The following is a 23,721-nucleotide window of genomic DNA, read 5'->3' as shown; positions in this document are numbered from 1 at the left end:
GAATCCCAGCATCTGCTTCCTGTCCACTTCTGCACACTTTTCTGTCACTCTGGTGGCTGGCTTATCATTCCTGTTTCCATATCCTGTCTTCTTCCTGTACCTCCTTTCTTCCTGGGACAGGGCTAGGAAGATTTGCCAGTTTGTTTATGTCCCAGCACAAGCTGGACAGTTCAGGCCATGTACATGCTAAAAAGATACCAGCCAAAAGGTCTGTTGCTGCAAGGAGGGAGGCTGCGTGTTGGACCTGGGATGTAGATTCTAGAGATTCAGAGGGACCTGGGTCAGGCAGCCTTGTCCCTGGGGATTACCCCTTTTCTTCTATGAGGAACCGGAAGCCTGAGTGTAGCCCTGCACATTTCCATAGCCGTGAGGTAAGTGCAGAAGGTGCTGAGATGTGTATGGCAGCTCTGCTCTGAGAGTTGATACGGCTGATTAAAACAAAGGCTGTCTTGGCATACTGTTACAGTATCACATATTGAGTTATTCAAAACCATGTTCTTGTACTTGAAAAGAGATGAGTATCTGTCTTTTTATTGAATAAACTCATAAAAGGATCTGGGAACAGAAAAGGGGAGGGATGCTGTGTCAGCATGTGGGTTGCAAATGGAACAAAAGTTACTTGAAATGTGGATGGGAACTCAGGAAGAAAAAATTATTAAGCATGCTGTGGTTCTTTGACCAATTGCCCTTTTCATCCTTACTTTAAATAGTTTTTACTGAGTTAAATATTTGTAGAAGTGAAAAAGATTACAGCATCTTTAGGAAGCAGACACTAAGTCTTACGGGACCAAAACTTTCTGCTCCGGCCCTGCGGAGGGAGAAGCAGTGCTTCTACAGCGGAACCAGTTGAGCTCCATGATGGACAATTCATCTTGTCTGAGGAGGATGAGCACCTATGTCAGGTTCTGGTGTGTTTTCCAAGGAGTCAGTCAGTATTTGGCCTGTAGCAGCCAATGCTGTAACTTAGATATGGTAGCACTGGGAAGATGAGTGGCTGTGCAGCTGAACCCACAGGAACTGCCAGAAGTGAGCATGTGAGCTCAGGGGCCCTTGAGTGTGTGCTTCACTTGAAGCTGAAGAGTAGTTGTTGTAAAGTTAAAGGACTACATCAAGGACTGAAATATTTGTGTGCTCTTGAAGTTGGATTTTAAACACATAGCTATTCCTTTTGAATGATGCAAAGAGAGTTGCTGCTATCCCCTGACACACAATGTTGAAGTCAGTAAATACTAAGAGATGGGCTTAATCTCACCAGAATTAAGCAATCCAACATTTCTGCAGTTGGTGTATGCTACAAGTCTAGTGTCACTCTCTAGTTAAGAGAGTTCAGCATCTTCACAGGGTGGTTAGCTCCCTCCCGGAAGATTTTCTTTCAGATAAGTGGGATAAATGACATATTGGAGGCTCCTGTTGGAGTCTAGCTGACTAACTTAGATCAGATACTTGACTTTAAAACTGAAGCCACCCTGGAGATTTTTTTTCTCCTATCTCATAAATTTTTACTGTAGATTTCCAGACTGCCACTGTGTGTCTAACAGCTCTCTCTGTAAGTGCCAGGTTGCACAGATAAACATAGCATGGACAATGCTGGATGTCCCTGTAATAATCTTTGAAAGCTCTTTGTATTGCATTTACAAACATGTGTTTTTCTTAAGTAGGATCTTGTTTAGGTATTCTTTTGACCTTCCTGCTAATAGCAATTAACCTCTGAATTTGTCTACTTGATCTACTTGTCAACTTTATCTTTTTTATTGATACCAAGCAAATTCAGATGTGTGGAAACCAAGCTTTTCAGTTTAGAGGTACTTCTTTGTAACCTAATCATAAGGCATGTACTTTGCCCATTATTGCCAAGGCAGATGTACAGTTGTGACTAAAGAAATTCCATCCTCTCAGCAGGGCTGTAATTGGCAATCTGTTGAGTGTGGAGCTGTGAGGGAAGTGCTCCTTTAAGTGACTTTAAACTCCTTGAAAGGGACTGGATAAACAAAGTCAGCTTTGCTGGCAGTGTTCTGATTTCAACACATAAATTTTAATTTATAGAATAGTGCCTCTGTCCATTCATCTGTCTGTTTCTTCCCTGCCCCTCGTCCTTCCTTTGCCCTATTGCTTTTTTGCCTTGAAAACTCCAGGATTTTATAATAAAGCCTTTGAGAGCTAACATATTTTTCCAGGGGTGGCTTGAGTGCAAAATCTACCTCATCTGGCAATACTTTATAAAAGTTAAACCAGGGAAGGTACATTCTGCAAACATTTAAACACATGTTGGGGCAATCATGAGGGCGAAGTTACGCTTGGTAGGTTTAGGAGTGAGCTCTTGAGTCTTTGCAGTGTGAAATACAGTTGTCTGTGTGACTGTTTCTTTGCTGAAAGTTGTCCTTGGTCGGCATAACCATAAAGAAAAGTCTGCCCTTCTGCAAAATGCACTTAAAGGTGAACAGACTATTAGCTAACATGTTTGTAGAAATAGTTTACTGAAAATCTTCCCTGGAGAATGAATAAACATTGGGATCAAAATTTGATGCCAGTGGAACATGATGGCATTAACGTAAACAAGTAACTGAAGGAAAGTGTGTGCTGAGGTGCTCTGCTGAACTGGGGCCAGGATGCTTGTAAGAGTGCTGCACCCTTTGCATTAACAAGACACAAAATATGGATCTCCCAAGTAAGATGCATTTTTTTTCCCTAGGTTGTATTTTTGGTACTGTTAAGAAAAGGCAGAGAGATTCTCCATCATGTGTCTGCCAGTCCACAAGGGCTTGAGCTAGGATGCATGCTTAATCAGGATACTGGTTCAGCTCTACTTTCAAATGCCAAAGGCAATGGGAGATAATCTGACAGTGTGTAACAGCAGTGGCATAGTATTCCTAGATACTCACTGCACTTGCCAAATACATGTTCAGTCTCACATTTTGTGCCAGACTTCACACAACAAAGCATAAACACACTTGGTGTTTCACACACTCGTAGTAGGCCTGTCTCCAGTGCGGGAAGCTGTGTCAGTCAAGTCACCAACCATATCATTAGCAAAAACAGCTGCATTGTCAGAAATCTGCCTGTGGCAGCTGTTAAGGTATGTGGACATGAGCCATTGCTGAGGAACTGCATCCCTACAGCAGCACTGGCTCAGACAAGTGTCTCCTGCTGTCAGCTGCATGTGGACTTCAGAGTGGGGCAGCAGCCAGGGGCCAGGGTGGCGAAATAGTCACCTATCAGGCTGTGACCGTTCAGAGCAATCCCAGCTTCTGTCCCAGCCTTTGCTATCTCCTGGTTTTCAGACATAATCCAATCAAACTTTGGTGCCTAATGACCCCACCCCTTCTGTGGGCAAAACACCTGAAAAAGCCAAAAGACCCTTCAAACATCACATGGACAACTGGGCTTTAATCAAGAAAGTTGGAAGTTGGAGAGCTGAAATGATTCTTCTTTTTGGCCAAGAGAAAGTACTTCACCAGTGATACAGCAGTTTAACCACATTTCTAATTGATTTCCTCTAATTATGTAGGCTTTTGACGTTAGAGTGCTTTATTCTCATTGTTTTCAATTGATAACATCCAAGAACATCAAGTAATATTTCAAGTGTCTGGAGATACTAATGAAACAAGAATAAACAAACTTAACTCTTTAATTACTATACTCTAGCTTTATTAATTTCCTGTCATTCAGGGTGATCACCTAAACAGGACTTCATTGGACATGACATAAACTCAAATGTGTGAGATCACAGGCAGGTCCAGTTTAAACATCAAACCGATTGCCAGCAGTGGTGAAATTTATTTCTGTCTTCCCATTTACACTGTCCTACCATAACAATGTAAATATTTGCTTCTCTAAAATTCCTTGACAGTTTAAATCATAATTTAAATGAAAGGGAGTTAGCTCTTGTGTTCTTTGCTGAAACAAAGACAATTAGTGTAACATGTTATCGTGGCCAAATTAGCAACTGTCATTTATCCTTCCTTTTAAAGAGCAGACCATCATAATCTGCATACCCTCAGTCTTGCTCTGTGAGAAGCAACCTCACCAAGGATAATAGTTCCCATTCTGATTTAATCTCCTCACTGGGGAGTAAATTATAGCATGCTGTCTGATTTTAAAAGATTATTGCAGGATGTTAATTTAATTCCTTTAATTTAAAAGGAGATGCAATTTGGCTGAATAAGGCCATAATTCAGGAAAACAATTTAACACAAGCTTAGCATTAAAACACATACTTAATTGAATATATCAAGATATAAAGCATATGCATAAATTTATGTGTATGCATATAATTGGTTTTCTCATTGGACCTGGGATATTTTCATGTCTGCTATATGCTCTGTTAAGAACAGTAATAAAATACTACTACTTCTAAAAAATCAGCTAAATAAAGGTTATGCCAAGGGGCTGTAAAATAGTCAAAAACACAAAAGCTGAATCAGGCTGAAATTCTAATGTAAAAGACAGTTTTCTGTACTTGCTTGATTTTTGAAGAATAATTCAAGGCTTATTACACAGGTGAGGTAATTGGGTCATACATGAATGAAAAGGTTATTTTAGTCTGCATCTCCAAAATTAAAAACAAACTCGCTTGTTCTTTTGATTTGGCTGACCTTTAATAAAAGAGCATTTTGTAGCAGTGGAAAGGTACTTCTGTCTGCGGCTGTTAGGAGAGTAATAAAAATAGCACTGAATGGAAAGACACCAGATGGAAGGAATGTCAACATACTGGAACTAATTTAGGAGATTGCTCTGATAGAGAGCAAAGGCATGAGGAGAATTCAAATGGTTCCAGTGCAAAGAGATTGGCTGCCCCTCTTAAACTAACAAACTAAAATCCTTACCCCAGGGTTACATGAAAACGAAGTGGAACCAGCCCACAAGGAGGTAGTCCTTTGAGGGGGGGAAAGAAACCACCCCCCTCTACAGTCTCTCTGACTTTAGTATTCTGTGAGCTTGGAGGAAGGACAAAAGCCTCCTGCTTTTTTTTGATTTTGGTCCAAAGTGAACTGTTGTAACAGAGTGGTGTACAGTGTACCATTAAATCTTTCTGACTGATGTTTGCAAAACTGTGCCCATCAACAATTTTAGGGTGAAGCACATCTTAGCAGTGAAGAAATGTAGTATGTACATTTGGTGTCAGACTTGTCACATGAGTTTCAGAGGAGGTGACTTTGGTGGAGCTAGAGGGGAGAATTTGGCAGTAGGGTTGAAAAAGAGTGCTGATGAACAAGACGTCAGTCAGCACTATTTGGAAAATGGAAGGCTGTAGATAGAAGCTGAGTTCATAATTTCACATCCTCAAAATATAAATAAGTGGAGAGATTACATACAAGAACTATTACTATAGCAGAACAACCTGTGAAAGAGGGACAGTTCATTCACATTACAAAATGTACTTTGTGTCAGATATGTCTTTGATAGTGAGAAGTGAAATTCTTTCCCAATTTCACATTTATATTCTTCAAGGAACTTTGAAGTCAGCAGATTTGGTTTCAGTTATGAGCCTGGAGGTATAGACTTCTCTGTCACTTTTAAAAAAGAAACAAACACATGAGCATTAAGGGCAGGGTTTATAGAAAAGTAAGAAATCTTTGACCACTGTATCTTAAGCACCCTTTGCTGCTTGGGTTCCCAAGGCTTTTGGGGTGACCAGACCAAGCCCAAGTAAGCTTATAGCCCCCTGGAAAATGCTGTTTCTCCACACTGTTGTGGCTACTGTCGTAGTACTTTGCTCATCTCCTGGGGATACAGTGACGTTGTTCCTCACACCTTGAGGTTCATGCTGTTCCTGCTCCTGGTTCCTGATGTGCTCTCACACTGCTGTCCCTGCTTCCTCCTCTGTGGCCACATAAAGTACAGTCATCTCCACAGTCCGTCTTTGAACCAGCAGGCTCTGTCTGCTAAGGAGAAGTAGTGATCTGCAAGCATTACTCTGCAGCAGCACTTCGCCGCTGTGGCTGAGGCATTGCAGCAGCCCTACCACCACACCAAGGTCTTGTTGCAGCTCTCAGAGTAACTCAGCTTGCAGAATGGTGAAAATAAACACAGTGGCTCAGAAATAAATAATGCGCATCCAGTAACTAGCATTTCTTCTGCTGCTGTCCTCTCTAATAGGTGAAGCTCATGCCTTGCATCTAAGCAACCCCCCTATCTTGATTCTTAATTGACAGACCATCTCCTCTGCTATCCATGTCTGGGTGTTGGTACTGACAGTTCTTCACTTATCTAATTTGGCTAGCCATTTACTGAGTATTGATGGTTTGGAAAAAAGCTAAAGCAGCCCCACCTTACTTGTACATAGTCTCCTTCCCTTGACCTTGCTCAGGGCTGAAGAGCAGGCTTGTATGACATGGCTGTCCCAGAAGTAGCAAGCCTTGGGAGGTTACTGGGGTTCAGCATCCTGCCAAAGCCATGCTTCTCTGCTGGCAGTAGGTGCAGCCAGGGTTCAGGCACACTTCTAGGTGGGGGTGAGTTTCAGAATGAATATGCAGTAGGATGGCAGGTAATAAATCATCTGCAGCAAAAACAAAGAGTGAACCAAGCAGTCCCAGAAGCTATATGGAGACAACCCATCCATCATCAGCCCACAGGTTACAGCCCAGGTGCTAACAGGGCAGTATATTTATTACCTCATTATTTTTTGCAGTAAGTCAGTCCAGTCTTTAATTAATGCCTTCCTCTCTTCCCCCAACTATTGGCCACAAGGCTTTCTTGAGTGTATGTTTATAAAACTACATGCTGTGCCCGGAAAAGAAATTCAGAAGTGCCTGTGTGAAACCTGCCTGACATCCTAAATACTACTGTGAAAATTCATGCTGTACTTGACTGATGGTGTGAGACTTGCCAGAATACCACCTTGTCATATGCCCGATAGTCCTGACCACTGAATTCCTCTTTAAGGCTGTGTGGGTGTATAGACATAAATTCCATTGCCTTCCAACCTCCTCGTCCTTCAGCTGCAGCTCTCATTTTAGATTTTTTTGTCTGCTGCTGAGTTCCTTCTCTGCAGGAAGTGTCTGCATGCCCACTCATGAGGTTCAGCTGATATGGTGGAGATGCTCTGACATGAAATGATGCAGTTGTAAAAAAATACCTCCCTATTCACCTCTGCTCCTGGATGGAGAAACAAATTGCTGTTTAATTTGCTATAAGCATTCAGCTATAGTGATGGTGCAGAGGCCTCTGTAATGTCACCTAAGTTCAAGGATAGTTTCCCTCTCAAAATTCTCTCTTATTAAGAAGGGTGTGCCAGTGAACTGAAAGCCAGATAACAAGTTCCTGGAATGATTCTGTTCTCATTGATTCTAGTGTGGCTTTGTGACAAAAATTTGAAATTTGAAACAGAGATTTACGCTTTCCTAAATTCAGTATCTCAGTTTCCTAGAGGATGTAAGAGAAAATTTGAAATGGAAAGTGTCTTTGAATGCATATTCCTCCATGCCAATACTTTCCACCTCATTTCTGTAGAAATGGTGGAAAATACATCTGAAGCAGGACTTGTATTATTATAGCAAATTTGAGTAAAAAAAAAATAGATTTTACAATTTAAAACTTCAGAACATCAAGGATGATTTGAGAAAACTCTTAGGACTGAGTAATGAAGGCAAAACTTTAATAAAAACACAGCCTGGAAGAATGCTCTATCATGGCAGGGCATCAGCAGCACTGAACACTGGTAGGGCATCAACTTTTGGGGGAGTGGGGCAAGAAGAGCCAAGGGCAAATGTGCCTCTGAGCTGAGGGTGGTCCTCAGTTGGAACTACTTGGGATGTGCATTCCCATGAAAATGCCCTGAGATCATTTCAGCTTACTAAAACAATTTCTTTTTGCCTTCTTAAACAAGCCTGTACCTAACAAGCCCTTCTGAGCTTAGGGAAGCAAATGTGCACATTACTGTTTTATTGGTAACACATCACAGCACTTCCCTGTATGACACAGCGCATGTTCAGTTTTTCCCAGACAGTATCAGTCTGTCATTCTTGGAGAGGATATTGTATGTATAATCCATTCAGAGACGGCTTTTCCAGTTTCCGAAGTTTATTGCTAATGAGGATGCACATAGGATGTAATCGCTGGCAGTAGCCTCTGCTTCGGGGTACAGTGAGGCCAGCAGACAAATAAGCAGCCAATTTTATCAGCCAATGGCTGTTTTCTCTCCCTTTTATCAGAGCTGTTTGGCTGGGTTTCAAGGGTGTTAGAATGAAGTGCAGAGGCTTTTGCTTGTAGATCTGAGTGGCAAGGTGTGAGAGGACACGAGACAAAGCCTAAGAGAAGCAAATATCTGTGTGTTGAGAGAGGCAGCTTCACATTTCACTGCAAAAGCTGAAGCTTAATTCTGGGGTTTTTTTTAAATCACGGAAGACTACTGGCTGAGCTTTGATAAAGAGATATAGGAAGGCATCATTACAGTAGGGCTGGTTTAAAACTAGCATCTGTTTGTAATAAACCCTTTAACCTCCTTAATTTGTATATGCCTTGCTGCCAGTGTGACCAGTGCTGCCACAGATAAAAAGAAAAGGAAAATCACCATGTTTTCATATAGCAGTGGTATTTTTGTCAGGTGCAGGAAGTTTCCAGTGGGTTGCAGTGGATTTTCAGTGATAAAAGTGAAGAACTGTTTAGCAGCCAGCAAATCCAGACTATTAACAGCCTGCTTTACTAGATTAAATATTAGTTATCCGCCACTCACAGTGAAGTCCTTGACAGCATGTGACACAGCGTACTCTCAGCCCCAAAGAAGAGTCAGGCTGTGACGTGTATGAGTTGGATTTTCCTTGCTCTGCTTATGCTGGTGTTGTGCATTGCTGCTGGCTCCATGCAAGTGACAGAGGATTACAGCATGCAGTCAGTGACATGAGGTGGGACATATGATAGAAGCAGGAGATAAGGAAGCTCGAGGAAGACTTGGTTGCATGAAACAGGGTACAGAGCCCCACTGACAAAAGCTGAACAGCTCTGGAGGCACTGCAGCTACAGCAAGCTCAGGTGTCTGTACCCACCATGCTGTAACTAGAGTTGGGATGGAGGAGGACACATCTCTCAATTCACTTGTTGGATTTTGGTGGTAGGTGAAAGCCAACCAACAGTCACTGTAAGCCAAGTGGCAATCCTGTATCAGTTGTTGAAGACAAGAATTTATTATGCCTTCTATGAACCATTTCCAAATGATATGAGGGCTCCTGTTTGCTTCTGTCCTCTGGCCTCAAGTGGGCTACTTGTACGAGGAATTCCATGCTGGAACAGGAACTGGTATTCATTTGTTACTGGCACGAGTGTCCACCTCACCTCACTAGGATAAGTTGACTTTGCCACCTTGTGACCCCATATTATTTGAGACAAAGAGGTTCATGTAGCCGTATGAAAGAGAGGATAACCTCAACTTCCTTCTCTTGGTCTAAGATGTTGTAATCTTCCTCTGGTAAAAAGTAGGTTTGGAACTTGATTTTTGCAGTGGGATTGTTACTACACTTTTCCTGCCCACAGTGGTGGCCTAGGATGTGATCAGACATCCCAAGTCTTCTTCACTCTTTAAAGTGTCAGTTTTCAAAGGTATTGAATCAACTGTGGTGTTTTTTCTTTTCTTTGCTTCTGTGCAGTGTTTGAAAATAAAGATAAGATTGTGATCATCATGGAGTATGCAAGTAAAGGAGAGCTGTATGATTACATCAGTGAGAGGCGACGATTAAGTGAAAGAGAGACAAGACACTTCTTCCGACAAATAGTCTCTGCTGTGCATTACTGCCACAAGGTGAGCAAAGGATTTCATAGTAAAAAATGCTGTTTCAAGGCTGATTAGTGGCATATATTTCAAACCATGTCTGAGGCAACAGCATTCATTATTAAATATCAGAGTATATGATTTTATTAGTACAACAGGAGATCTTCATTAAAAGTGCTACACTGAGCTAGTGCCTTTTTTTAAGACTAATGATGTTTTCCTGTGTTATGGCAGATACCAGACACACCCTTACTTTAGACCTACCTTGCATTTTTGCCTTTAAAATAATTCTCCTGACATTAAAAACTCAAAAATTACAACATCAACTAGAGAAGGCATCTCATATAACCTCTAATGCATTAATATTAATGCATTCAGACAAATGCTAGTTTGCAATTTGAATATGCTAGTAAACAACTTTAGAATAGGAGATATAATATATGAAAGAAAAAGCCAAGAGAAAGCTATGAGGTTCTGTATGAGCTTTAGTACATACTCATTCTGGATAGGTAAAAGTAACTTTATCAGATGTAGTGGGAAAGATACCATTTGCTAATGACCTTATCAATCATGGTACCCACCTGGAATGACAAATTAAACCCAAGGTAACTGACTGGCTATCATCATGGACCTTTTATCCCTGTTTATGAAACAACTGCATAAAGCCAAAACTTCATGAAGCTAAAGGCAATGAGCAGCTAACACAATTTTAATTTGAATTCTTAAAACACTTAAGTCTCTACCTGAATTCTGATGAAAATGGGGGTTTCTCAAAGTCCTCACTGCATAGTGCTGAAAAGCTGCAGTGCCATTCCTGATGCAGTAAATTTTCCAAGTTTCTGTAAAGAAGGCTCTGACCTAGACCCAGTCTATTTGCTTCCATCCCTAACATTTACAATCCTTTGGGATTAGAACTCCCCCAATCCACATGGCTGCTCATTGGAGGAATGAGGGCTTTTGTTGGGGCTAACATCATTCACAGATACTGGTTGCTGGTGCCTGGGAAGAGTATCCTGCTTTCACACAGTGGGGGCAGGATCCAGGATGAAATTAAGTTCCGAAAAGACACCCCCCAGCCCTCCACCCCCCCCACCCCTCTGCTGTTTTAGAGTCTTTGTGGGAGTACAGATTCCAGTCATTCTTCCCTTAACCACACAACAAGTGACTAATATAGCGCCTTCCACTAGTCACTGGGCCATGAGTGTTATGACAGTGAAATCAGCCCTGAAATGTAGATGCGAAGACCACCCTGCCAGCTCACCTTTAATTTTCCCAATATTTTCTCATGCTCTTCCTCATTTTCTCTTCCTTGTTTCAGAATGGTGTTGTCCACAGGGACCTAAAATTGGAAAACATTCTTCTTGATGACAATTTTAATATTAAGGTAGGATTCTTTTTCTGAGCTTCTCAGAATGGATTTGCATGTTTTATAACATTTTTACCCAAGGTATTAGAAGAGACATTGTTATGGTACAGCTACTAAGCAACAGCATCTGGCAAGGTTGGGGGAAGACACCACTGATTCCCAGTAATACACACTAAATGAAGCTTTGCATACTTTGGAGGGGAAGGCCCTTTCCTGCCATGTAAAGTCCATGATTCCAATGCAATATCTACCCACTGGTAGAAAACAGCAGTGCATTTTGTGCAATCAGGCTGTTTGTACAAATGATATTATTGCTGGCTGCTTCTGGGGCTAGGAGAAAACTGTTCCAGTCTACAGGGTTCAAGTGCCTCCTACAGAACAGTCTAAATGTTCTTTTGATCATGGCTGGAAAATAAGCAAGTAGAGTTTCAAAATAAACCTAGTAAAGCATGTGCTTCATTAGGAAATGGCCTTGGAACTTCAGACACAAACGTATACTTTGGATAGTGATGTCAGTGATGTCATTTCCATACCATTTCTCCCCAGTGAAAGCATGGGAATGACCTTTTTTCCTGTCTTTTTCTTCTATTGTTTATAGCTGTAACACAAAGTTAAATAATGCAGAGATTTAATTTCCAGAGTAATTTCCTATATATATACTATCCATATTCTTCTGTAAAATAAGTGTAATTTCCAGGTGGCTGAACCTGTTTCACTTTCAACTTCGTTCCTCCTTGGGTAGCTGGATGTAAGGGCAGCCGGATGTGCTCATCCATGGCCAAAGAAGCCGAGAGAGAAACAACAAAGGGTTTCTGCTGACACTTGAGCATCCTTATTTAACTAAAAAAAGTAGTCAAGGAGCTACTTGCATAGTCCAGTACCTAAATTGCCTGGGTCTTCCTTTCGTCTCCCCTGAAAGCCCTGGGCCTGCAGGCACAGTGTTCTGTGCTTTGCACTGGAGAGTTTGTCTTCATTTCAAGCTGTTACAGAAAGTAACATGTAGTAGCTGCCATCTGTGTAACACTGATGACAGAAGCTGACTTGGATCAACTAGTGGATTAAAGGCACACAAATATGTGGTTTCCCAAAACAGTCTTTTACAGAAGGCCCATCCAATGCAGTATTTGGATGTCTTGCTGTTAGCATCCAGCGTTGGAGCAGACCTCTCCTCTCCTATTCCTACAGGGACACTGTCTGCAGCAGCCAGAGCTGTTCTCAGCAGCACTGAAAACAAAAAGTAGCCTTTCTAGGACATTGTATACAAATCAGGCTTCCGCAGGCAGGATGACCTTTCTTTCCACATTACACGCCAAACTATCTTCCCAGCTAATCAGAGAATTCTTGAGAGAAAAGAGGAATTTGTGGAATTTGCTAGCTGTGGAGGGCTGGATCTCTGCACTGTGGTCCTCATATGGAAAACCAATCACTTCCTCAAGCCTCTTGCAGCTGAGCTTTATCAGGCTGCTCCACTGCTGCCCCTCTCGCCTTTATGGGAGTCGTTCTGCAGGTAGAGTGGAAGGATGGGGCAAGGACAGGTAGCTTTGTTTGGTCCACACTTGGAGCAGACCCGGGGCTTCAGAACCACAGATGCATTTTAGCTGCCATAGCGAGTGCCACTGCTGTGGAAGAAATTCAGGTAGCTCTACCTCCTCACATACCTTCCAGTCATTTGGATGTCTTTTTCTTGAGAGTTTCTCTTTCCTGACTTGTGTTGTGTTTAAACTGCTGTAGGTATTTTTCATATTTGCAGCCTTTCCTCAGCTACATCTCTTCAATATTAAGGCCTCTGAGCAGGCAAGGCTGCCTTGGCATGGGCAAGGGGCTTCTTTGCTGTCCCCTAGTCATTACTTCTGCAAAGGGTCTCATGAAACTGAAAAACAGACTGAACTCAGGAAGGTATTGATATTTCGTACATCTTACAGTCAATAGTGTTTGAATTTGGATTGCTCCAAGAGGTTTTTTTTGGCATGGTTTTTCTTTGTGTTCTCTTTTTTTTAAACCTTGTCACTAAGATCAGATTTGAATACTTGATGTTAAGCATACAGCCACTATTTCCCTGATGCTGAAGCTTTGAATATATTGCTGTGGTTTCTGTGTTACTTGCACAGAGTTTTACTTCCCACTTTTTCTTTGTTTCACTAAACAGTAACTGTTGGCAGGGAAACACATATGGAACTGTAAATTATTTATTAAGAGTAAATTTATCAGGTCCTCATTCTGAGAGCATTTACATGCAGTTTGTTCAGGCAGAAAAAAATGCAGTTTGGGGTTTGGTATTGACTGAAGGCTTCAGATACTAAGGGGAAGACATTTTCTAGAAATGGATTGATAGTCTTATATATACTTTCCTAGTGTTTATATTTCATTCAGTGGATTACAAACACAAAATTGGTGGTTTGATTTTAAGAATGAGAAAATTAAAGGAATCTCTTTGATCTTGGGTGCAACATGCAATTAAATACATGTTTCTGAAGAAGCCAGTGATCTAGGCATTATGATTTACAAAAATGTCATAATTATGTGAAGAAAAAAATAAGGTGGTGTAAAAAATGGATCCCTGTATAGCAGCTAAAACAATACTTTTAAAACAGGAAATAAAGAGGACAAGTAATCCATTAGAAATTATTATCTGCTCGAAAAGGCCATTTTACTTGGTATTACACTAACTTGGAAACCATTCTTAAGCTTTAGATAATTAAATGAAGGTCATAAAGGAATGTATGGAGACATAAGAAGGGTGGGGTTTTTTTGTTTTTAAGAGTTGTGATGCTGAGTAAAAATCTCTGGAAGCAGAGTCATATGTTAGAATACTGCAACAAGGAAACACCAGTGTCTGGAAGCAACAAAAAAAATACACATTTTAAAGAGTTCTGCATATCCACAGGCCAGAGGTGGGGTGCAATGAGAGGAAAAAGGTGATCCAATCTGTGGTGTATTATTAGGTTTTCATGGACTTCTTGTATGCAGTACTACTTGCTGCAGACTTTTACTGAAAACCACTAAATGCAGGAGATGTAAATGAATCAAATGAGCTTTAAACACTTGTGAGACTGGACATCCTTGTTCACAGTGGGATGAGAACAGTTCCTGTGCTGGGAATTGCAACTAAAAGAGATGTCTAGCAGAGGTTGATGTAAATGGTATGAGCAACCTCAAAGTGATAGAAGAGTAGAACAATGCAAGTATAAGAGTAACATAGTCCTGCTAACTGCACATTCTCTTGGGCTGTTAAGGGGGCACCAATCAGACTAACCACTAAAAACACATGAGGATTTTGTATATACAGACAAAGTGTATGGAATTGGGATTTACGTTGCTGGAAGTCTCACCAACTGCACATACATTGCATTTGCTTTAAGAGACCTAACTATTTCTCTATCTGCAGTACAGAGAGACGGATTCTTAAGTGGGATAAAACTGACAATTTCCATGAGTGTGAACTCCATGGAATTTATATTCCACACTTCAACAATAACTTACATCTGGTTTATCATAGCTAACAGCAAATATGAAACATACACTCCTGAGGCAAGGGGAATAAAAGTCTGCTTTTCTGCTCCTCCCGATTTAGAAAGTTTTTTGACTTGATGTCTTAGTTCCATTTAAGTGCCAAGAACATGAAGTAATGTTGGCTTCTATTAATCTTGTTTTGGGGGCATGACACTTTTAATGGGAAAAGCTGATAAACATCAGTCTGTGAGCATGGGAGTGGACTGTAACATAAATACTCTTTTCCTGAATGGTCAAAATGAAAACATGAATGCCAAAGTCTGAGAGTTTCTTAGAGTGAACAATGGTATGTGTATCCCTATATATATATATATATTTTATGCACATCCACATGCATTTTATACATTCCATGGTGTTAAGGGAATGTATTTTCACAAGGAGTCACACTGTGCACTGTTTGTCCTTGTCTTAGCTGCATCCTGGACTAAAATAAAAATCAACGACCAGCATGAATTTTTAACACTGAAATGATCCCATTCTTCCCCTGATTGACAGGACACACTTCATAAGGCTTAAAACCCAACTTCCTGCAAGCCAAGTAGGGTGACTTGATAAGAAAGTGGAATTTAAGGCAATTAAGTGCAATCTGAGCCATGAGAATATGTTTGCAGAGTGCAATTCTACACCAGCCGTTTCCAATGACATTCCAACCATACAATGAAGATTTTACAAACCACATTTATTTAAGGGTTGAATTTTCTGCTGTGGGTTGATAATACACTGTCTGAGGGACTGCATGAATTCAATCTATGAATGAACATGGTGAGATGAATTAAAATTAATGAACAGAAATCAGCTGCTCTTTGAGCAGGATGAACACAGATTGTCAGTAAAACACCTGCACAAGCAGAACATCAAAATTGGAAAGAGTGAAGCATGAAATCTCATATTTGACTTGTGACTTTAAAATTGTGTAAAAAGGAAATATTTTAAAAGTTTGTTTTTCTAACATGAAAGTATCTAACAACTACATATCTATTTATATCTGTTTAGAAAGCATATATATGTTCCTATTTTAGTCTCAACTGTGTAATTTTTCAGTGTAGCTGTACCAGTTGAGGAAGTAGACACAAAGACTTTACCTCTTCCAAGAGTTCACTGAACATTGTAATTCAACAGGTATTAGAGGCATCAATGATACACATTTTAGAAAGCCAAGAGTGAGTGATGGTGCTGGCAAATCCTTTTGTTTCCCATTCATCTTATATTTTCTTGAATTTTCTCTTGTGAAAGTTTCTGGGATTTAATTTCTTTCTGGTAGAAAAGACCAGAAGAAATAAGGTGAAAAAACCCAGAGAAAACTCCTGTCTTCTATATCTACAATACCTTTTTTATGCCTGTGCTTTATGTCTTTTATGTAGGCATTATGTTGATTGTGGGCAATAATACAAGTATCTCTGGGAAGCAGAAACATTTTGGTTTTAAACAAGATGAAAATGAGATGTGCTGCCTTTGAGAAACAAAGAAAATATAGAGGTTGTGGGAGTATTTAGTATTGCTGTCCTCAGCCTTTGTTTTGTAAGAACAAGAACAGAGAATTGAAGTAAACAAAATATTTGGACCTGATCCTGCAATTCCTACATGGGCAAAATTCCCAACAGTCCCAAGGGAAGTTTTGTTTGCATTGGGAAAGCCAGATTTGGGCCCATTGTTTCCAGTTAGGAACCGGACTTGTGTTTATTATCTCGTGATAGACATCTCATGGGCTTAACAGCTCAGATTCTTCAGCCCCATGTCTCTGTATCTGGAGGAGTGAGTGAGTGCCTCACTTTGCCACTCGTAGCTACATTCCAGATGATTTCAAAAATCACTTTATTCAGTAATGCTTAGCTTCCTGAAACACTCCTGTCTCCCTCCTCCTGTTGATGTTAAAGGTTGTGGATTTTGGCTTGCATGTGTGTGATAAGAAGAGTGGTACTTTCTGCTTGCCTTCCTCTGGTATTAATGACTATGCAAGATGAAGAGCAGTCAGTGGACAGCAGGCTTCCCAGTATGAGATTGCCTTTGCAAGCATATGCAATTCATCCAGGATAAAATTACGAGCTGATGGTTGTGCAGTTGGTGGCCTGTATGTGAATGGACCCAAAGCATCCTAGTTCCTAATCATGAGGACTTCACCTGAGAACCCTTCTTCTCTGAGAGATCTTTAGAGAGAAAAGTAAAATCCACTTTGAGGTCCTTGCCCTATGGCAGAGACAAATATAGCTAAATCTTTCCTGATAAAGGATTTTTTGTTACTTTAAGAAATCATTAATATTACAAATGCCTTGTGCAATTGTATTTGCAGATTGCCGATTTTGGACTCTCCAACCTTTATCATAAAGACAAGTTTCTGCAGACCTTTTGTGGAAGCCCACTGTATGCTTCCCCTGAAATAGTTAATGGACGGCCTTACAGAGGCCCAGAGGTAAGAAGGGTCAGTTTTTCTGTGGTGGTATGAGGATGTCTTTGATGATAACATTCATGAGGGGTAGTCTTAATGCAAATGCTACTGTACATGTGAGTTCACTTGGGTCTGTCCAAGTATTTGAAGTTCTTAAGCTGCTTCACTTTTGTTTGGATTGCCTCTGGGTGGTTAGTGAGATGTTAGATACCAGTTTGCCCAGCAGTAGGTGCAGCTGGACACGATGTGCTCTTGTGGTGCTAGTGGCATGGAGAAGAGCAGGGATCAGCTTTCCTGGGCTTACAAGTGTTGTGTCTGTATTTCAGGTTGACAGCTGGGCCCTTGGCGTATTGCTTTACACTCTGGTTTATGGAACGATGCCCTTTGATGGCTTTGATCACAAAAATCTCATCAGGCAGATCAGCAGTGGAGAATATCGTGAGCCAACACAGACCTCAGGTATGAAAAAGGAGGGAGAGCCATGTACTCAACTGACAGCAGTTCCGCATGGAGCATTTTGTTTGTCCCCTTCCAACATGTTACAGTGTCATATTAGAATGATGTACACCAAAAATAAAATCTCATTCTCCTACTGAGTTCATCTGCTATAAATTCCCATCTGGGTACAGCACTTTCCAAAAGCCCTTTTGAAATAAAAGTTTTGTTGCAGATAGATTTTGTTGCCTTGGGGAGCTGTAATGGGCTCTTTTAAGTAGATCTGTGGCAGTGGAAAGTCTGTTAGCTATTGCAATTGAAATTGTTCAGATGAGCTGTAAACTGCTACGACAGACTGGTACAGAGCAGTCCTCTCACTATGCTGTGGGCTATTGCAAGCAGAGAGAAGGTGAATGGTCAGAGCAACAGAGCCTCTTATTAAAGAAGACAGGCCAAAATCTGAATTAAAGCCACTGTGTTCACATTGGCTTCTAGGATAGCACATTAAGCAGTCACCTGATGGAAAAGTAGCAGCTAAGTCTGGCTCATTGATAATAATGACTCCTTCCAACCTTAAATATCCATGCAAATATTATATTTAAATGAATATTCATCTTGTATCAGCTGTTTGCCATTCCTTTCAATTTTCTGTCTTCTTGATCTCTGAATGAAAAGAAACCTTTACAATACACAAAAGACTACACTGGTTATGGAATAAGTAAATACAGAAGCAATAATGTGTAGATCATTCAAAACATCCCAATTCTGTTTTTTTTTTCCTTTTTTGTCATAAGAGTCAATAGGTTGGTGACTTCCTTCAGCAATATGGAACCATTCACTGTCTAATACAGTACAAACCTTAATTTATTGGATAGCCCAGTGTACATTTTCCAGAGTGAATCATATTCTTCTGATAAAAAGTACTGCTCAGAGGCATTTTCCATCATAGACTGATAGTCAAAGCCTTGTTCCTTTTCACTTTCTCTGTAGTATGGAGCATTTTTTTTTGCTCATTTGATTGTTTTCACACTTTCAATTTAAACTGACAAACCTAAGAATGCCCATATTCTAAAAATGTTATATGCCATTCTTCATCCATAGATGCTCGTGGTCTTATCAGGTGGATGCTGATGGTGAACCCTGAACGCCGAGCAACCATTGAAGACATTGCCAACCACTGGTGGGTTAACTGGGGCTACAAGAGCAGTGTCTGTGACTGTGAGTCCGTGAGGGACTCCGAGTCCCCACTGCTGGCAAGGTTCATTGATTGGCATCACCGTTCTACTGGTCTCCAACTTGAGACTGATACCAAAATCAAGTGCCTTTCTAAGCCCAAAGGTCCTGAAGTAACAGTAGAGAGACAAAGGTCTCTGAAAAAATCAAAAAAGGAAAATGACATTGCACAGTCTGTCCAGGAAGGAGGAGCTGAAAATGCAACCAAACCAACCTCCAAAAGACCCAAGGGCATTCTGAAGAAAAGGAGCAACAGTGAACATCGCTCTCACAGTGCAGGTTTCATTGAAGGAGTTGTCAGCCCAGTGTTACCCTCTGCTTTTAAGATGGAGCAAGAGTTGTGTAGGACTGGTGTGGCCATTAAAAGTGTTGTAGAAGGAGAGGTAGCTGGCAAGTATGGCACTAAGCAGTCTTCACTAATGCCAAAGAAAGGAATCTTAAAGAAGACTCAGCAGAGGGAGTCTGGCTATTACTCCTCTCCAGAAAGAAGCGAATCTTCTGAACTCTTGGACAATAATGATGAGACAGTAAACAGTGACACTTCTTCAGGGGTCACAGAGCCATCCAGAAATGGGTCTTATAGCCATTCCTGCAGGCGTAAGGGCATCTTGAAACATAACAGCAAGTATTCTACTAACAGCACTGAACCTGCTTTGATTAGCCCTGACACACCAACACTGGATGCCATGGAAGAAATGGTCTTGTCTGGGGATGCATTACCTCGAAGTTACAGTCGCCCTTCCAGTGTAATTAGTGATGACAGTATTTTGTCCAGTGACTCATTTGATTTGCTGGATTTGCAAGAGAACAGGCCAAACAGGCAGAGAATACGGAGCTGTGTCTCTGCTGAAAATTTCCTCCAGATCCAAGACTTTGAAGGACTTCAGAATTGCCCACGGCCACAGTATCTAAAGCGTTACCGCAACCGTCTGGGGGACAGCAGTTTTTCTCTTCTCACAGACATGGATGATGTGACTCAGGTCTACAAGAAAGCCCTAGAGATCTGCAACAAGCTCAACTAGCAGAGGGAAGATGGAAAAGGAAGGGAAGGGAGTTATTCTGTGTACCTTTATGATGGAGTAAGCCAGGTCACTGATTTGCTGACAATGGTAGGTTTTGATTTAGAGGTGCTGACTGTACCTACTTAGCTGAACTCCAAGTAAACTTGCCCCAAAGGCATCTCACACTTCTCTAATTTGTGTTCTCAAAATATTACCTACCTGACCAGAGAAAAACCTTTGGTCTTTGTATCTGTGATGAAAGCACATCAGGAATTAGCAGACAAAAGCACCAAGATTTGATGGCTCAAAGTCAAAGCTAGATAGAATTAAAACTGGAAGTGAGGGACACACGCTTTGAGAGGTTTGTAATTGATATTAGATAAGCTTTATTAAGAGATGAGCTGAATTCTTCAAGTCAGATTTGGATGCCTTTTAGAACAAGAGGCTTTATTTCCCTCTGAAGTTATTGGTACAGTGATTGCACAGTGGGAATCTTTGGCTTGCATTACGCAGGACACCAGGCTAGGTGGTTACCATGGTCCCTTCCACCAGAGTGACCTGAGAGGTTCTGAACATGTTCTAAGATAATTTGAGAGACTTGCCCCAGGAAAACCTCATGAGGTGTTTGTGGACAAGCGATGGAGCAGTCATTCATATCTGGACCTCCCACAGTGTCCAGAGCCATTGCTCTTCAGTGAGTAGAAAGTTCTAAAATTGTTTTCAACTACCAGCAAAAACAGAGCCACAGAAATGATAATGGCAACTGGAAGAAATGCATGTTATCAGCAGCTAAATGACCTTTTAAGGCATTTCAAACCATATGTTCAATCTGTGACTCTTTCCAACTGGTGAGCCAGATGAATGCCCAGACAAAGATAGATCTGACAAAATGTCTCAAGGGTTAACTGACCCTCTAATCAAGAGTTCAGCCACTGTCAGCAAGTGGTGCCACCTTGCAGCTAGCTTGTAGTATTTGGGGGTGACAGTAGTTTGCAACCAGAATGTTAGGTGAGGAAGAGGTTGTAGAGTGTAGGAAATGGATAGACGTCAGAAAGTTAGTCGGAAGATGCCTTTCTGCAAATGAAAATGTTTCTAGGTTGGTGGTAACAGAGCAGAAATAATAGAATGATGAAATGATAATGGTAGATTTAATAACAGAGTTAGCATAAAGTTGTGGGCCTGCCTCTATCTAGTGTAGCTGGTACTGAGTTTGCAATGATACTAGTTTGAAAAAAAAGGATATGTGCTTGTGTTCACAGACATATCCAGCTATCCAGACCGGAGGCTTCAACTCCCATAAAGGTACCACATGGGTCTACTGGATTACCTGAATGTAAGCCTATGTCAGAAAGCCACTGTGTGTTTGGCAGGCCTGGGCAAACTGGAATCTTCAGGCCCATTTCAGTCTCATTTCCATGAGCACATAGCCCCTGGCCTTCTTGGAGGTGCACTGCTGTGATTAAATCACAGGTTTCTGCCAATGATGTCAAATGATCCACAGCTGCAAAACTTGTATCCACACTCATACCCAGAGCAGAAGGGCATGGGGTAAATTCTGGCCTCACTCCTGCCCTGTAACTGGAACTGAAAGCAGAGTTTGACCCACTGTATCCCAAATTCTAGAGATGGTGCAGAAACTGAATAGTGTTCCTCTGGGGATTCCTTGAGAAGTGAAGATAAGTCCATATATCCATAATCTGGAACAGGGAGCTATTTCACTTGCAGATTAATTTTATTCAGTGTGTCATGGTACTTAAGGCTGTTGGTTCCTCCTAAAAATCAAGTGTGATACCTAGCATAAAGATGAACCAGACTGAGTTTCCTAAATCAGTTTAATCTGCCTCTGTGGAAAACCTTTACTTTTTACTTATTCACTTACACTGGACCAAATTTGACTCTGAAATAAATGGCGTCAATACCATGAAATCTCTGAGAGACATACTCACAGGTGGTCAAGTGAAATCTGGCTTACTGTCATTTGCTCAGGAAGGGCAACTGCAGGTCACTTCTCTACAGATGTGTACCTCTCTGTATGATATTCAGACATCTCCTCTCACAAGCCCTGCATGTGCTCTTTTACCCCATCCCAAAAAAGCACCCCATTTTGCAGTGTGTTGAATTAACAGGTTTACTGTGGTGCATTTTAAAACAACTCCCTGTAGTCTCCATGCACTTTCTGAAACAAGGGTGGATGTGCCTTGCAGCCACGCTTTGAACTCATGCCCTGGGGTGCAAGAGCTGCATCCTCAGCTGGTGTGAGTCAGTGCTGGCCAGTTGAGGCCAGAGCATCACACCTTCTCTGGACATGTGGCACTAAACCTTGAGTGGATGTATAGAGGTTTCAGGACGAAGGGAAGGGAGTTCAACTGGCCATGGCAGGGAAGTGAGGAGCATCCTGAAGGCTCCTATCTCTGAGGCTTTTGCCCAGGCCTGCTTCCTCATGTACAAATGTGAATGAGTGAGTGACTGCTTGCTGCCAAACTGGAAATGTTATGTAGGGATTTACTGGCATGTTACTGGCATGTTACATGTTTACTGGCATGTTATCATTCCTAGAAGAGAAGAAAAAAAAAAAAAAAAAAAACAAACAAAAAAACTTGACTGCACATTGTTACTATTAGTGTTGTGATTCTTATTTAATTTTTTTTTGTAATACAAAGTCAACTTTTTTATTTGAATTTGTCTTTTTTTTTAATTTATTGGTCTGAAAACAATTTCAAAGTTATAATAATATATTTGGTGTAATTTAATTGGTGCAACATTATTTTACAGCTCTGGCCAAAATAGTTTGGTTTTATTTTTTGGGGTTTTTTTTGGTTTTTTCTCCCAATCCTTGGTTGGTTTGAGCTCTACGAGGCACACAGGGAAAAACGCTGGATAATCACCCAAAGTATTTGTATTTTTAATCTGATACTGTTTTTTATTAAATAAAATGAAATTAATGTAACTGTGCAGAGTCTCTCTCTCCCCCTTTTCTTTTTCACTGTACATCAGCATGAGCCAATGCTAAATGGTAATGAACTTGTCATAAAGAAATACAGCAGCATCTAAGAACTTTGTACCAAGTTGTTTATGCAAATCTCCTTGGCTCATTTGTGCATTTGAATATAATGTGAGTGGCCACAGAGACTCCTGTGCTGTGAAGTATTTGGCATTGCAAAGCACACAGTGCTTTCAGCTATAGAAAAGTTTGGTGGAGAACAGCTGCCTGGGGGTTTTCTGTTGAAGATAAATGAGGTTTGTGGACCAGGTATGCTGTAGGTGAGACAGATTGGCTGAGGAGGCACAGCAGAACTCATTTGTAGCTCAGAGAAAGATGGTCATGGTCTTTTCTCCTCCCCACCTGGGAAAGGGACAGTTTATTGACAATGTTTTTATTGGTAAAATTTAGGGGGTTTGAGCAGTAATTTGATTTAAAAAAAAAAAGAAAAAAAAAAGAAAAAAGAAAAAAAAAAGATGGCCATTCACTGCTGTCAAGTGTGCGTTGATTTTGGTCAGATGGTCTTGAACAGACAGTAATCAGCTGGTGAGAAGGGAAAAAAGGGAGTCAGTTTTCATTTTTTTTTTTTTGGAATTCCCATGATCACCAGAAGGCTTTGGACTGTTTTTCTTGGACTACAGTTGGGCATCATAAGGGAAGCTGGGTGTTAGGTATGCTGTGTGTGCTGGGGACTTGTTAAAATAAAGGAAATGGTTGGCAATGTCTTTTTTGTATTGGCTCTGAGCAAGACACCATTAAGCATCACCCTTAATGCAAACAGCCAAGATACCTGTGGTGTATATTCTGCTTTTTTAAATTACAGTCAGTTTGGATTAGGATCCAAAGTTTGGATTTTGTGAAAAAAGAAAAAGGCTTTAATTGTTCTAATTAATTTTCTCTCTCTTGAGCTTTTTAAAACAGGAAGCCATGGCTGTAGCTGCTAGATTATGACCACTTAAAACACAGTGGAAATAAAGGGAAGAATTCAATGATGCAGAAGGGGAAGCAGGTTTTAATACATTACCAAATGAATGATTATCTGCTGTGTGCTAATTGAGTCAGGAATTATGAGGTTTATAGTCAACGTCAGCATGCCTGTTCTTGCACCTGAGG

At 40.9% G+C, this 23,721-nt stretch overlaps 1 protein-coding gene across 1 annotated transcript in view; it reads left to right on the top strand.

Moving 5' to 3' along the window:
- Positions 1 to 22,580, top strand: part of NUAK1 (NUAK family kinase 1) — a gene marked incomplete at its 5' end in the record, with an annotated part of 46,743 nt that extends 24,163 nt beyond the window's left edge. Inside the window, 5 exons of the mRNA XM_083859782.1 lie at positions 9,579 to 9,730; positions 11,019 to 11,084; positions 16,864 to 16,983; positions 17,286 to 17,418; positions 18,496 to 22,580. Of these exons, the coding sequence (XP_083715908.1) occupies positions 9,579 to 9,730; positions 11,019 to 11,084; positions 16,864 to 16,983; positions 17,286 to 17,418; positions 18,496 to 19,649 (1,625 nt within the window). The 3' untranslated portion in view covers positions 19,650 to 22,580. The remainder of the gene's footprint in view (positions 1 to 9,578; positions 9,731 to 11,018; positions 11,085 to 16,863; positions 16,984 to 17,285; positions 17,419 to 18,495) is intronic.
- Between the last annotated feature and the right edge of the window lie 1,141 nt (positions 22,581 to 23,721).

The sequence above is a fragment of the Zosterops lateralis genome, assembly GCF_965231275.1.
Source record: "Zosterops lateralis genome assembly, chromosome: 4".
NCBI lineage: Eukaryota > Metazoa > Chordata > Aves > Passeriformes > Zosteropidae > Zosterops > Zosterops lateralis.
The sequence above is the reverse complement of the archived record's forward strand: the minus strand, read 5'-3'. Positions and strand labels throughout refer to the sequence as shown.